At 37.4% G+C, this 13,859-nt stretch overlaps 1 protein-coding gene across 2 annotated transcripts; it reads right to left on the minus strand.

Annotated features, from left to right (window-relative positions):
* Positions 1-1,301: 1,301 nt before the first annotated feature.
* Positions 1,302-8,076, minus strand: LOC120630833 (platelet binding protein GspB-like). 2 transcript variants are annotated; one of them, XM_039900127.1, is made up of 3 exons: positions 7,968-8,076; positions 3,776-6,314; positions 1,302-3,325 (listed from the first exon to the last, which is right to left on the minus strand). In XM_039900127.1, exons 1-3 carry the CDS (start codon positions 7,992-7,994, stop codon positions 1,461-1,463), a joined length of 4,431 nt encoding a protein of 1,476 aa, XP_039756061.1. In that variant the 5' UTR covers positions 7,995-8,076; the 3' UTR covers positions 1,302-1,460. The 2 variants fall into 2 exon arrangements, with proteins under 2 accessions (XP_039756061.1, XP_039756060.1); XM_039900126.1 differs by having other exon boundaries at positions 1,302-6,314.
* Positions 8,077-13,859: the final 5,783 nt, after the last annotated feature.

Consider the following 13,859-nt stretch of genomic DNA (forward strand, 5'->3'; position numbering starts at 1 on the left):
TACACCACCAACTCGCGGGGAACCACTAGTAGTTTCAATGTATTTTAATTAAAATATTAATAGTATTTTATCTCTGAATCCAGCCAAAATTAGTTTTCAACTGGAAAATGTTTGTGTGATGAGCATGTATGTTTTTCAGTGTCTGGGTTTATATATTATAATATATAAATCTCCTGTCACGATGTTTGTCCGCGATGGACTCCTAAACTACTAAACCGATTTTAAATTAAATTGGCACACCGTTAGCAGTCTGGTCCAACTTAAGAGATAGGATAGCTTAGATCTTTAATTATAGTCGCAATTTTATTTTTAAAAGCAAAATCAAACGCAGACTAAGTCGCGGGCAACAGCTAGTATATTATAAGTATTTATGTATTATATTCATAAAAATATTCAACAGCTATCTTAGTACCCATAACACAAACTGCGCTTACTTTGGGGCTAGATGGCGATGAAACAAACAAAAAAAGAAACCCGTCATGGCGGATTGTTAAATTTTGCATTGATTTTTTATTGAAAATAAATACCAATGTCGCTTTGAATAGAAATAAAGATACGTTTTTTTTATACATTAATGATATTATTAGATACATACAATATTTTAATTGTTCTTTTTACTGTCATCGAGTACGAGTACCAGTATATCGAAAGAACAGTCGGATTGACGGTTCTTTAGATATACTCGTTGATAAATACATATGAACTAACCCTTCGGCTTCATAATATTATTTTATTAGTTCCACACCTTCATTTAATATAGACTATTATTTTTAATTATTATTATTATTGTAAATTTATCGAAACAAAACTAATGCTGCAGTGAAATTGCAGTTTCCAGACTTAGCATAATTACTTGTATGCACATTAGGAATGTTTTAATGTAAAAATATTGTACATCGTATTAAAATATATTAATTAAGTGTTACTATAAGTAATAATTACTAATAATCCTTATGTATTGATTATTTAAATTACCTCTTTATGCATTCCATTTAATAATACCTATTTTAATACCAAAATTGTAAATTAAGTTAGAAAAGTCACTAGTAAATATTAAATATTTAGGGGAACATTTCATTTCATGTTTTTATTTTATAGCAGCTGAACCCAGCCTCTCTTCACTAGTCTGATGATAAAGACGGTTCAAGATGGAACTTAGGGTTAAAAGAATATAGAAACACTTTTGTTTAGATATTCAACGTTGGATAAAATGATTGAACTCTTTTATCTTATCTAATTTTGAGTTAAAAAAATCAAAAGCTGATTTTTGTATTAGTATATACACAATGAAAATAGGAAAATTGAATTAATTGCTTTATTTGGTAAAAATGCAAAAATGTACATATTATTCTTGTTATAAATAGAAATTAATTTCTTACAGCCATAGATTTACAAATATTTTTACATTCATCATACATTTTGCTTGGATTGTTTTTGGTTTTTATTTGATTGCTCAATTGTTATTGTGGTAATATTTCAACTACTGAAGCACCAAGTTCATCCGGTATCGTAATACCTTCAACAACAGCTAAAGGTGTTGGCAATTCTACGGGTGACACTGTATTAATTATTGAACTTTCACTCGTCTGTATCAGAGATTCTTCAATAGGTGCTGTTGTTTCATCGACCGTAGTTGAAAACGAATTTGCATCACTGACTGTTGAAACTCTTTCATTTTCTACGACATTGTCAAGAGGGTTTTGAGTTACGATAGAAGCTGGTTGAGCGGGTTGTTCAAATACATTAGATGTTTGAACTGAATTTATTATTTCCGGTGCACTTGTGGTCTCCGCATTTGGGTCAGCATTAGTGTTTGTATCTGAGGCAGTAACAGGTGAACCTTCAAGTGGAGCTTCAGAGTGGTTGCTATTTTCGAGGGTAATATCACTAATTCCAATCGAAGAACCAGCAATATCAGATCCAGTTGTATCATTATTGAGGTGTACCTCTACGGTATCTATTCCAACATTGACAGAGTTTACAGCTTCTCCACCTCCGATGTTATCTGGCACAGTTGACGATACAAACCCATCATCATTTACAGTAATTGCGTCACCAGTAGTGGCAGAAACAAGATCTGTACTTACGGAGGAGGAACTTTCAGTTACACTTGAGGATACAACATCAACGCTGCTTGCATCTGAGGCATTATCAGTTACACTAGTTGACGCAGCGTTTACACTGTGATCAGTTGTAACTTCTTTACCTTCGGAAGAGACAACATTTGAGCTCGGAGCTATAACATCACCAACAACGCTTGAAGATGGACTACTGGCATTGTTTACTGCAGTGTTATCACTGCTCCCAATTGAGACGGCATCAGAGTTTACAAGCGGAGAATCTTGACCAACACTCGTGATGGGCAATATAGAGCTATCAATAGAGGTACTTTCATTGCCATCAGATGTAACCACTACAGGGATTTTATTGAGTTGCGCATCAGTTATACTCGGTGAAACAACGTTGACTTTATCATCTATAACTTCATTTCCTTGAGATACGATCATGCTATCAGTCGGAATAACGACAATGTCAGTGACGTTGATATTATTTGTCGAGGCTGTATCACCAGGAGAAGTGACATCCGGGGTTATAAAAAGAGAATTATTAATGTTATTCTCAGAGGAAACTTTAGTATCGTTAACAGCGGTAGCTTCACCTCCTACAGAAGAGACCACATCGATATTCGTCTCGATGGTACTATCATTTGCAGTAGGTTGAATCACGCTGCCACCATTATCTGAGGTAATTTCATGTCCTAACGGAGAATCTGTACTCGAGAGTGGGTTTTCTTCAGCAACATTTAATGTTGGATTTTCCCCATTGTTTATTGAGGTAACATCATTTACTTCTGGAGATACTACATCAGGTACTATAGGTGTTATCGTATCGGGAATTGCAATAGAAACATCAGCGCTTTTATTTGAAGTAGTGTCAATTGCACTTGAGGAAACAATATCACCACTATCTCCTCCCAAAGCATCAGTTGTTCCAGAAGATAAGGTTTCACTGGGAGTAACTAGCCCACTAGAGCTCGCTGGTTCACTAGGGCTCACTGCTTCACTAGGGCTTGCTGGTTCGTTAAGACTAGCTGATTCATTAGGGCTAGCTTGTTCACTTGATACGGCGGCGGCTACGGTGCTAGGACTTGCTGGTTCACTAGAAGCTGCTGGATCACTTGGGCCCGCTTGATCACTAGATGATTCATTAGGAATAGCTAATTGAATGGAGCTAGCTACTTCGCCAGGGCTACCTTGTTCACTAGGACTTGCTGGTTCATTAGAGCTCGTTGGTTCATTTTGGTTTGTTGGGACACCAGAGCTACCTGGTTCACTAGGACTAGCTGGTTCATTTGGGCTCGCTGGTTCACCAGAACTTGCCGGATCACTAGGGTTTGCGAGGACACTAGAGCTAGCTATTTCATTAGGGCTGTTTGGATTGCTTGAGCTGGCTCCATCACTAGGGCTACCTGTTTCACTAGGACTAGCCGGTTCATTAGAGCTCGTTGGTTCGCTAGAGCCCGCTGGTTCACCAGGGCTCACTGAGACACTAGAGCTAGCTGATTCACTAGGGCTAGCTGGTTCGCTTGGGCTAGCTACTTCGCTGGGGCTAACTGTTTCACTAGGATTAGCTGGTTCATTAAGGCTTGCTGGTTCACTAGAGCTCGCTGGTTCACTAGAGCTAGCTGGTTCACTAGGGTTTGCAGGGACACCAGAGCTAGCTGATTCACTAGGGCTAGCTGGTTCGCTTGGGCTAGCTACTTCGCTGGGGCTACCTGGTTCACTAGGACTAGCTGGTTCATTTGGGCTCGCTGGTTCACCAGAACTTGCTGGATTACTAGGGTTTGCGAGGACACTAGAGCTAGTTATTTCATTAGGGCTAGCTGGTTCGCTTGGGCTAGCTACTTCGCTGGGGCTAACTTTTTCACTAGGACTAGCTGGTTCATTAAGGCTTGCTGGTTCACTAGAGCTCGCTGGTTCACTAGAGCTAGCTGGTTCACTAGGGTTTGCAGGGACACCAGAGCTAGCTGATTCACTAAGGCTAGCTGGTTCGCTTGGGCTAGCTACTTCGCTGGGGCTACCTGGTTCACTAGGACTAGCTGGTCCATTTGGGCTCGCTGGTTCATTTGGGCTCGCTGGTTCACTAGGGTTTGCTGGAACACCAGAGCTAGCTGATTCACTAGGGCTAGCTGGTTCGCTTGGGCTGACCAATTCGCTGGGGCTACCTGGTTCACTAGGACTAGCTGTTTCATTTGGGCTCGCTGGTTCATTTGGGCTCGCTGGTTCATTTGGGCTCGCTGGTTCACCAGAACTTGCCAGATCACTAGGGTTTGCGAGGACACTAGAGCTAGCTATTTCATTAGGGCTAGTTGAATTGCTTGAGCTGGCTCCATCACTAGGGCTACCTGTTCCACTAGGACTAGCTGGTTCATTAGAACTCGTTGGTTCACTAGAGCTCGCTGGTTCACCAGGGCTCACTGAGACACTAGAGCTAGCTGATTCACTTTGGCTAGCTGTTTCGCTTGGGCTAGCTACTTCGCTGGGGCTAACTGTTTCACTAGGACTAGCTGGTTCATTAAGGCTCGCTGGTTCAATAGAGCTCGCTGGTTTACTAGAGCTAGCTGATTCACTAGGGCTCACTGTCTCACTAGGGTAAGCTGATTGACTTGAGCTGGCTGATTCATTCGTGCTAGCTACTTCGCTAGGGCTAGCAGAATCACTCGGGTTAGATGGTTCACTCTGGCTAGCTACTTCGCTGGGGCTCACTGTTTCACTAGGGCTTGCTTGGACACTAGGGCTAGCAGATCCACTCGGGATAGTTTGTACACTGTTTACATCATCAGCTAAACTTGAGGCACTGTTTTCGAAATTAGCTCCTATTGATACATTGTCACCTATATTTCCCGATGCAACGTTTCCAGGATAAATAACATTAGTATTTGTCAATTGGACATCACTTACATTTTCATATGTAGAAGATACACTAGGATTTCCAGTAGTTTCGGGAGCACTTATGATTACATTGTTATTGTTACCTGAGAGATCATTATTATTTTCCGGAAGAACAGCACTATTAATTACAGATGCAGCGTTACTGATTCCAGTTGTAGATATAATGTCACCGCTAACTGAAGTTGCACCATTATTTTTTGAAGGAGCTTCATTATAATTTGAGGTTACTGCGCCTGGCATGTTTTTATCGTCTTCCGAGGCACCGTTATTAATTCCAGAATCAGCTAAGTTACTGGTTGATGGTTCGGCATTTACATTATTATTATTTTCTACCACGTTTAGGTTTCCAGTGGCCGCATGACTTCCGGAAACTGAATTCATATTATTTTCGGAGACAACATTAGGCCCATTTGAAATAGCATTCTGAGGTACAATGACACCAGAAAGACTAGGAACATTATTTGTATTTTGTACATTTTGCCCACCAGTTACCCAATTTGGCAAAATATTTGATAAAAATTGTGATATGGTTTGAAGAAATGATCTTCTGTCATCTATCTGCTGTTTTGCTACTGGAACCCAATGCAAACTGACGTTATTGAGCATTTCTGTTTTATTATTTAACTCTTCAAGATCTTTTTCAATACCTGCGCGTAACTTTTGAATAGATACAGCATTAATGTGACTTAAAAGTTGGTTTTTCAATGCAGTTCTTGCAGTGGGATCAGTTTGCAATTTAGTTTGAATTAACTGTACTATGGCTTGCAAGCGTTCTCTTTCGGTACTGTTTTGACCGATACTAAGTTCTTCTTGTAAGTACCTATTCAATGCAGCTTGTTTTTCTAATTTTGTACTTGTTAGGTTCAAACCATACTTGACGTAGATGTGCTCTTTCCAGATATCACTGAGCTCTACAGAATTTTCTTCCTCGGTCTCTAGGAAATCATTGTCCACAGGCTTACCTTGTAATGCCTCTCTCTCTAATTTTTTAAGCTCCTTACGTTGTTTTTCCTGCTTCTTTCGATCTTCCTTATTTTGCTTTTCTTCTTCTTTACGTTTTTCTTTTTCAAGTCTTTCAAGACGTTTTCGCTCTTCTTTTTCTTTCTTTGCTTCCTCTTTGCGTTGAGCCTTTGCTTGTTTTTCCTCTATTTTTCTTTGTTTTTCTTCATTCTTTTGTTGCTTAACATCTTTGTCCTCGGTATCTTCATCATCATTTTCACTGTCATTTTCGATTGAGTTATTATTACTTTCCGCCGAATTTGAAGAGTCATCGGAGTCGTCCGATCTTCTAATCCTTATTAACTCATTTGATTCTTTTGTTTGGTACGACAGATATTTTGCGCTTACTAAGCAGACGCCAACCTAGAAAAGAAAATTTAATGTGTTAAATTGATTAAATTGATGAATATGAATTGTTCGAAAAAATCAATCGTTTTTTGACGACGACCGACTCTTATCCCATTTAAGCGTCTTTATTTTATACTGGTTCAGACCGCAAATTTTCTTCCGTGTGCTATAACCATAAACTGAATTGTACACATGTACAACAGAGTTAAACATCATACAATATGAAAGCATAGCATAGATACATTTAATAACAAAACAAAACTATGTTACTATGTTTTACCTATCTTTAGCTTATCACTTCATGAGCTACTTCTTTTATAAATGTGCAAGAGAAATTGTCTTTCGACGCTCATTTATAATATTAGTAAGGACTAAGGAATGTTCACAACTTTATGGCCAGAAATTTTCGATTTCGCGTGGAACAAATGTACCTAATAATGTAATAAATATATGTTTTCAATCAAAAAGTAGCGATTTTCATGCTTATAAGTTTATAAACTTCCTAATAAACTATGCCCCATCTTCAGATCCGTAATATGGTCGTAATTAATCCCTTTAAAACGTAACTTGGTCGTAATTCCACGCGACGATTTATTATCTGTGAGTTACTAAGTCAGTCAGTAGGGGTATAGTTTAAGTTAAAAGATCACAAAAAGCAAACCAGAGGGACATGGTTTGGTGGTTTTTAGTTTGGGTATTAGATTGAGGAGTCCCATATAGCCTCCGTCCTGACTCCTGCCAAAGGATCGCAAATTTTGTATATATTGATATATATGATGTATATATGATTTGCAAATCTATATCTATGCTAATATTATAATGAGGAAAGTTTTTTACTTTGTTTGTTAGGACCGGTTTTGACCATTTATTTACCGAGATAAAGCTAAATTACTACGAAATAACTTTGTTCAAATAAAAATGGAGATTCTTGGAAAAATTGCAATAAAGTAAGCAACAATAGCAAACTTTTGTCTATAACAGTTATTATTCGGCGAGAGCTGGTTACAATTGATGATACATCAAAGTTAAATACAATATATTCAAAGAACTTATTACTAACTACAAAAAATTCCCGCAAATGACAATTCCAGCGGGATTTATAAAAAACCGTAATGAATGCACGAAGTCGCGGGTAACCGCTATTTGATTTTTGTTCCTCCACAAATTAGCCCTTGACTGCAGTCTCAAATTATGGTAACTGAGGATAGAGTCTAAGAAGGTTAACGATGTCGTACCGGAACGCTAAATCGCTTAGCTGAACGTCTTTATCGGTAGGGTGGTAACAATCCAGGGCTGAAGGCGAAACCAGACCAGACTAGAGAAAAATCAGGAATAATAAATTTCCCTGACGGGGATCGAACCCGGGACCTCCGAGAAGGTTGTCAAAATAATAAGTATTATATAAGACTAAATTAAAACATTAGAAAAGAGACAATATAATAAACTAAAAAGAACCATGCAATTCACTAAAAAAATAATTATCAAGAAAATTTTAACACTTCATTGTATTTATTACAGTATATTTTTATTATTAAATCTAGTTTCAAACTAGGTTTTAGTAATCTAAAATTCAAGATGTCAAATTGTAAAGCAATCACATAACTGTATTAAAAATGTGTTCATATTTAGGGCTGATAAGAAACAGGTAATTAAAAGCTCTGTACTTACAATAAATAGGAATATTGTGATCCTCATTTTGGAGGCTATCTTCGTATTCGTTCGTAAACTTAACTAGTCACTGATTCATTTGAACTCGTTCGTTAGTATGATCCGTAATAGTCAAACACCACCTTTTTATACACAGCCTAGCAATTAGTAGAGATAAGGTAGATAATGTTTCTATGAAGATAATTGAAGACGAAAATAAACAAAATGTTTTCGCAATCTGACTCACAGCCTGTCGCTGTAATAAAATGCTCTAATATAACTACGTGGGTGTAAACAACCGGATGTTTATAACTCATAGACAAATACTGTAAAGGAAATGGTAAATCCCATGTCTTTTGTTGATTAGGTAATTATTTAACGATTGTGATTATTACCAGTGTACCATGAAAATAATTAGGAACAATTCGCAAAATAGTAGTTAACTAATCTATTAATACTTTTATAAGAAAAAATATTACAGAGTTATCATTGGATATTCCGGATATCTTGTATTTGGATTATAAATACTTAGTTTACATTTCTGTTATAATTATAGCGATGTTATTAGTTTCCGCCCAAAATTATTTATTTATTTAGTCCCAAAAGAAGCGTGACAGGAGCTCGACTTCTTTTTCGTGAGGCCGATTTCGAATCCCTACACGCACCTCAAACTTTTCTGAGTTATGTGCGTTTTTGGTTACTCATATTTTAAATCATATCCTTATATTTCATAAAAATGTATTTTAATCAATTATTATCTACCTATATATATACTTATAATAAACCTGTAACTGGAAGATTTTTGTACATTTAATATATTTTCAAAATTTTTACCGGGGGATGCTTCATAATCGATACTGAGTCCCAAACAGATTTTTATTGAATTTTTGTCCGTCTGTCCGTCTGTCCGGGCATCACGTAAAAACTACTGAACGGATTTAAAAAAAATATTGGTATAGTGGTAGCTGATATTCCGGGTCAACATATAGGATACTTTTTATCCCGATAAACAAAAGTTTCCACCGGGATGAAATTTGATCTATTTTACTTCACAGCTTCGTTAAATTTGAACCGATTTGAATAATTCTTTTTTTATTTGAAAGTGTATACTATCAAACAGGTATTGTCGAATTTAAATGATAAAAGATCTGATCCATATTGTCGGAGATAAAGGACATAACTCTTCACAAATAACAGCAAGTCGCAAGGCATATGGCACAACGATCGAATGCACGCGTACCATCCTACTAATATTATAAATGCGAGGTGAGGATTTTTGTGAGGATAGATGTATGGATAGATGTATGGATAGATGTATGTATTATGTATGTATCAACTAAAAATTACATTAAATTAAATTATTAAAATAATGACAACTTACTAACTCAGTATACGTAAAATAATAGTTAGTACATAAATAGCCACGATGATTATGATGTTAGCATCAGATCTATTCTAGCTTCTCGTGACTCATACGCGGACCAAGTCGCTAGGGTCCGCTAGTACTTAAAAAAGAGGCACCCAATGGAACTTGAATCGAAATTTGACGACTCTTGTCGCGCAGTGTTGAGCGCCGTGGTTTTATAAATCTGAGGTCACGACTTCGATCCCCGGATTTGGGGCAATTAAATATCATAAACCCATTACACTAGCCAACTGCGGATTCATGGACTTAACACGCCTTCAAGAACATTATGGAGAGCTCTCATGCATGCAGGTTTTCCCACGATGTTTCCCTTCACCGTTAACAGATAGTTAACGGTGCAGCGTTAAGCCACACAGTCCAACCTGCACCCATAGCGGCGTTCCTGCATGCGATCAATCACAGAATTTCTCAAACCAGACGCGCCGGTTCGGTTTGAGAAAATCTTGATCGCTGGACGCAAACTTGAACACCGTTAATAAGCAAATTTTTCGCCTCATGCTTTATCCATGCGATTGGGCCAGCACTTTGATCACCAAAGAGTAACCTAACAACTTAATAAATACTTATTATAAATATATATATTTATATGTACCACCTACCTCTCTTCTTGAGGTGTGTTTTTAGCCATTGGTTGCCTGGAAGAGATCGCTATGTGGCGATAAAGCCGACAAATTCTATGCATTGTATGAAGAATTGGGGTAAGTCGATAAGTTTACTTATTTTGATACTACTTACCAATAAACTATTTAAATTTCTTTTTTAATATAGGAATACTTCTTTTTGTTACTTAAATTTAAAAGTTATACTTATATATATGCAGACTTTGGTCGGCATTATCACGCTCTACAACTTATCTCTAGAGCTCAATCATATATGTCTCTTCGTAAAACAGCGTTCGGAGAAGCGTTTTTCTCTGACTTACTTTGTAAATCCGAATAATACAAAAACGTCCTTTCAGTTTTAGGGTTAATACACAGGTTCCTAGCGTTATTAAGCCAGCGAGGCACTTACAAGTTAAGAAATTTGTCACGGCGCCCGCGCCCTAACCTAGCTGATTAAAAAGATAGGTACATGTTAGCTAGGCAGATAGGCAAAAAATAAAACATTCTCAGTATGAAAGTCATAAAACCATAATAAATAAATAAACCATTCTACTACTCACAATACTTATATCACAGATCACGTGGCGAGGCCATCTTTAGCGGCTGTACTTCATTAAGATTATTTTAGTACTCGCCGCATTAGGCAAGTAGCTAAATCAATACTTAATATTATAAAGAGGTAAAGTTTGAGAGGTTCTAGGCGGTAATCTCTGGATCTACTCAACACATTATTTGTGAGTGTCATTGGGTGGGTATATATTAACCCAGCACGGCTAGTATGGACAGGAGACCATTATATCCCCGGGGAAAGGATATAATTTATCTTCTCCCACAGCTTTATCAACTCTCAGAGCACTGGCGCACAAGTGGAAATAATATCCAAATAATATTTGTGTATTAATAAACGGAGGTAAGCTTCTCCTATTCCATGTTCCATTGATTTAGCAGGTGAGCACGTTAATTATATCCCTTGCCTGGAAATATAATCGGGGGAGATAATTTTTATCTCCCGCTCGTGCTAGCCCTGCAGGGCTTCCGAACCTGGGCGCCGTAGAAAGTACAAAAGTGCACCGCGAGGCGCTCCTACTGTACTTCAGAAAAATAAAAAAATTGCTAGTCTTTGTGCAGCGGTGTCAAGGCTTATCCTTCACTTTAAAAAAATCAGTGGAGATCGCCAAGCTCAGCTTCTTAATTCTTTGTTAAAATTTTCATCCGATTGAAGTCCACTGCTGGATATTTGTCTTTTGTATAGAGTTCCAAAGTCCATGGTCCTGGGACGCTTGTTTCCAGCGGCTCCCAGCGACTCGTTTGATGTCGTCTGTCCACCTCGTTGGGGGGCCGACCAACGCTGCGTTAACCTATGCGGGTTCACCATTCCAGCACCTTGGAAACGCAAAGTCCATCAACTTTTTCATACTTCACATCAAATTCCGACCTACAGTCTTCGAGTAAAAATTGCGCAATACAGGTCTTAAAAACTTATCTAAAAGATAACAATGTTTACTCATTTTGTCTATTGTCTTTTAAAAGGGCAGCGGAAATGGCGTATTAAAATTCCCAAAGTAAAAATAATATAGATACATAGTAGAAATATCATTAAGAAATGTCATTAGGTACCTACATAATGAGGCCCAGTTTTAAGAAAACAGTTACTTGGGCAATGCGTTTGTTAAATTACAATTAAGGAGTTTATTAAGATAATCGACTGCCGTGTTGGTGAAGTGGTTAGCATGTTTAACTACGGATGCAAGATCCTGGGTTCGAAATTGGGCCAACGTTGTATTTATTATGTTAAAGAATTTTCAGTAGCGGCTCGGAGTTAGGAAATTGGCGTTATTAAACCACATGCCTCGGATAGCACGTTAAACTGTCAACCCCGGATATTATCACTTACCTTATGACAATAGTCTTTAAAGCCCACCAACCCGCATTGGTCCAGCGTGGTGTGTCTATGCTCTAAAACCGTCTCTCCTATGAGAGAGAAGGCTTGTGCCTAGCAGTGGGGCGTTAATATGCTGCAGATAAGCTATTAAACCTATAATTTGACGTTTAAAAATCGATAAAAGATTGAAAAAATCTAATCTTAAATCCTCATATGGCAGATTGAATTAAATAGAGCTATTCTTTTCCTACTCTTCATTGTAGATATAAGGTACCAATCCTCAGTAAAATTTTTAATTTTAAGATTTTTGATCGGATTTATTATTAGTATTTTACCTGTTGCCCGCGACCACGTCCGCATTTATATGGGATTCTTTAAAATGATGAAGCGTATTCTTTGGCCGTCACGCGTCTCTAGCATAAGAACTATTTTTTTGAAAAAAAAACACCAAGATAAGCGGTAGCATATTCTATTTTATTTAATCCCGCAGTATACTTTTACCAGCAGAATGGCAGGGAGATATATCTCACATTTACCTAGTTTGCATGCTAGAGATCAAACTTCCATCTCTAGCATCCAAGCTTACATGTGTGCTAAATTTTATCAAAATCGGTTCAGCGGTTGTACCGTACGTAAATAACAAACAAACAAACACACAGTATTATTATGGATTCCTCTAGCTATTATGCTTTCGCGCCAACTAGTCAAAGAGATCATTATGAAATTTCGCATACTCGTTGTCATACACAAATACGGACAAATTACCTATTACTAAGAGGCAATCCCTTATATAATCCTGAAGCGGTGATAGCGCATTGGGTAGAGCTCGACTTGACTTTCGGGGGCCGAGTTTCAATCCCAGCTCTAACTTTTCTAAGCTTTGTGCGTTTTAATTAAAATATCACTTGCTTCAACGGTGAAGGAAACATCGTCAGGAAACCTGCATGCCTGAGAGTTCTACATATGAGATTAATAAATAAATAAATAAATAAATAAATATACTACGACAATACACACATCGCCATCTAGCCCCAATTTAAGCGTAGCTTGTGTTATGGGTACTAAGATGACTGATGAATATTTTTTATAAATAACTAGCTGTTGCCCGCGACTTCGTCTGCGTTTGATTTTGTTTTTAAAGTATTCAGTATCGCTAAGCCTTAAATGAGTATAGTAGTAAGTATATATATATAACACGTGACTGTCAATTAATTATAGACAAATATTTTTTTTTAATTATGATATACATAAATACTTAAAATATACATATAAACACCCAAACACTGAAAAACATTCATGCTCATCACACAAACATTTTCTAGTAGTGGGAATCGAACCCACGGCCTTGGACTCAGAAAACAGGGTCGCTGCAAACTGCGCCAATCGGCGGTCAAGATGTTCTCAAAGTTGGCTAACTTGTGGAGAAATTTGATAAAAAGCTTTAACAAGCTAACTCAGCTGTATCTAATTTATTTTAGAAAAGTATCTCCGGCCGCTTACAAGGTTCAACTGGATTCAACTGCGACTCTCGTGATGATGCTAATGATATCGATGATCGTGATGAAACATCAACACTAGTGAACTTTATTACAGACATTATTATATTGTTCCTGTAATATTTACATAAACATACCAATCCGCACTGGGCCAGCGTGGTGGACTACGGCCTTAACCCCTTCTCATTGTGGGAGGAGACCCGTGGTATGTAGTGGGTCGGTAATGGGTTGATGTGATGATGACGATGATGATTTTCATAAACCTCAATAACCCTTTCCTATTTAGATTTTTTCCTTTTTAAATTTCATGAGTAAAGGACAGTTATTTTTTATTGTAATAATAATTATAATAATAATTTATTTATTTTTTCATATATAAAAGTGTATTCAGCAGAAATCTCCTAATGGACACAGTGATACTCTATTTTATTTATTTGTGCACAAAGGAGTGCTTAAACACTCGCACTAAGGTAACTTGTGTTACGAGTGTCGCCACCTTCCTTCGGA

This window comes from Pararge aegeria, chromosome 17 (genome assembly GCF_905163445.1).
Source record: "Pararge aegeria chromosome 17, ilParAegt1.1, whole genome shotgun sequence".
Taxonomy (NCBI): domain Eukaryota; kingdom Metazoa; phylum Arthropoda; class Insecta; order Lepidoptera; family Nymphalidae; genus Pararge; species Pararge aegeria.

Bases quoted from the DNA above. Each gene is read 5' to 3' on its own strand.
- LOC120630833 (XM_039900126.1), bottom strand. From the start codon at position 7,994: ATGAGGATCACAATATTCCTATTTATT. The intron at 6,315-7,967 runs GTAAGTACAGAG...TTTCTTTTCTAG, and splicing joins TCACAATATTCCTATTTATT to GTTGGCGTCTGCTTAGTAAG.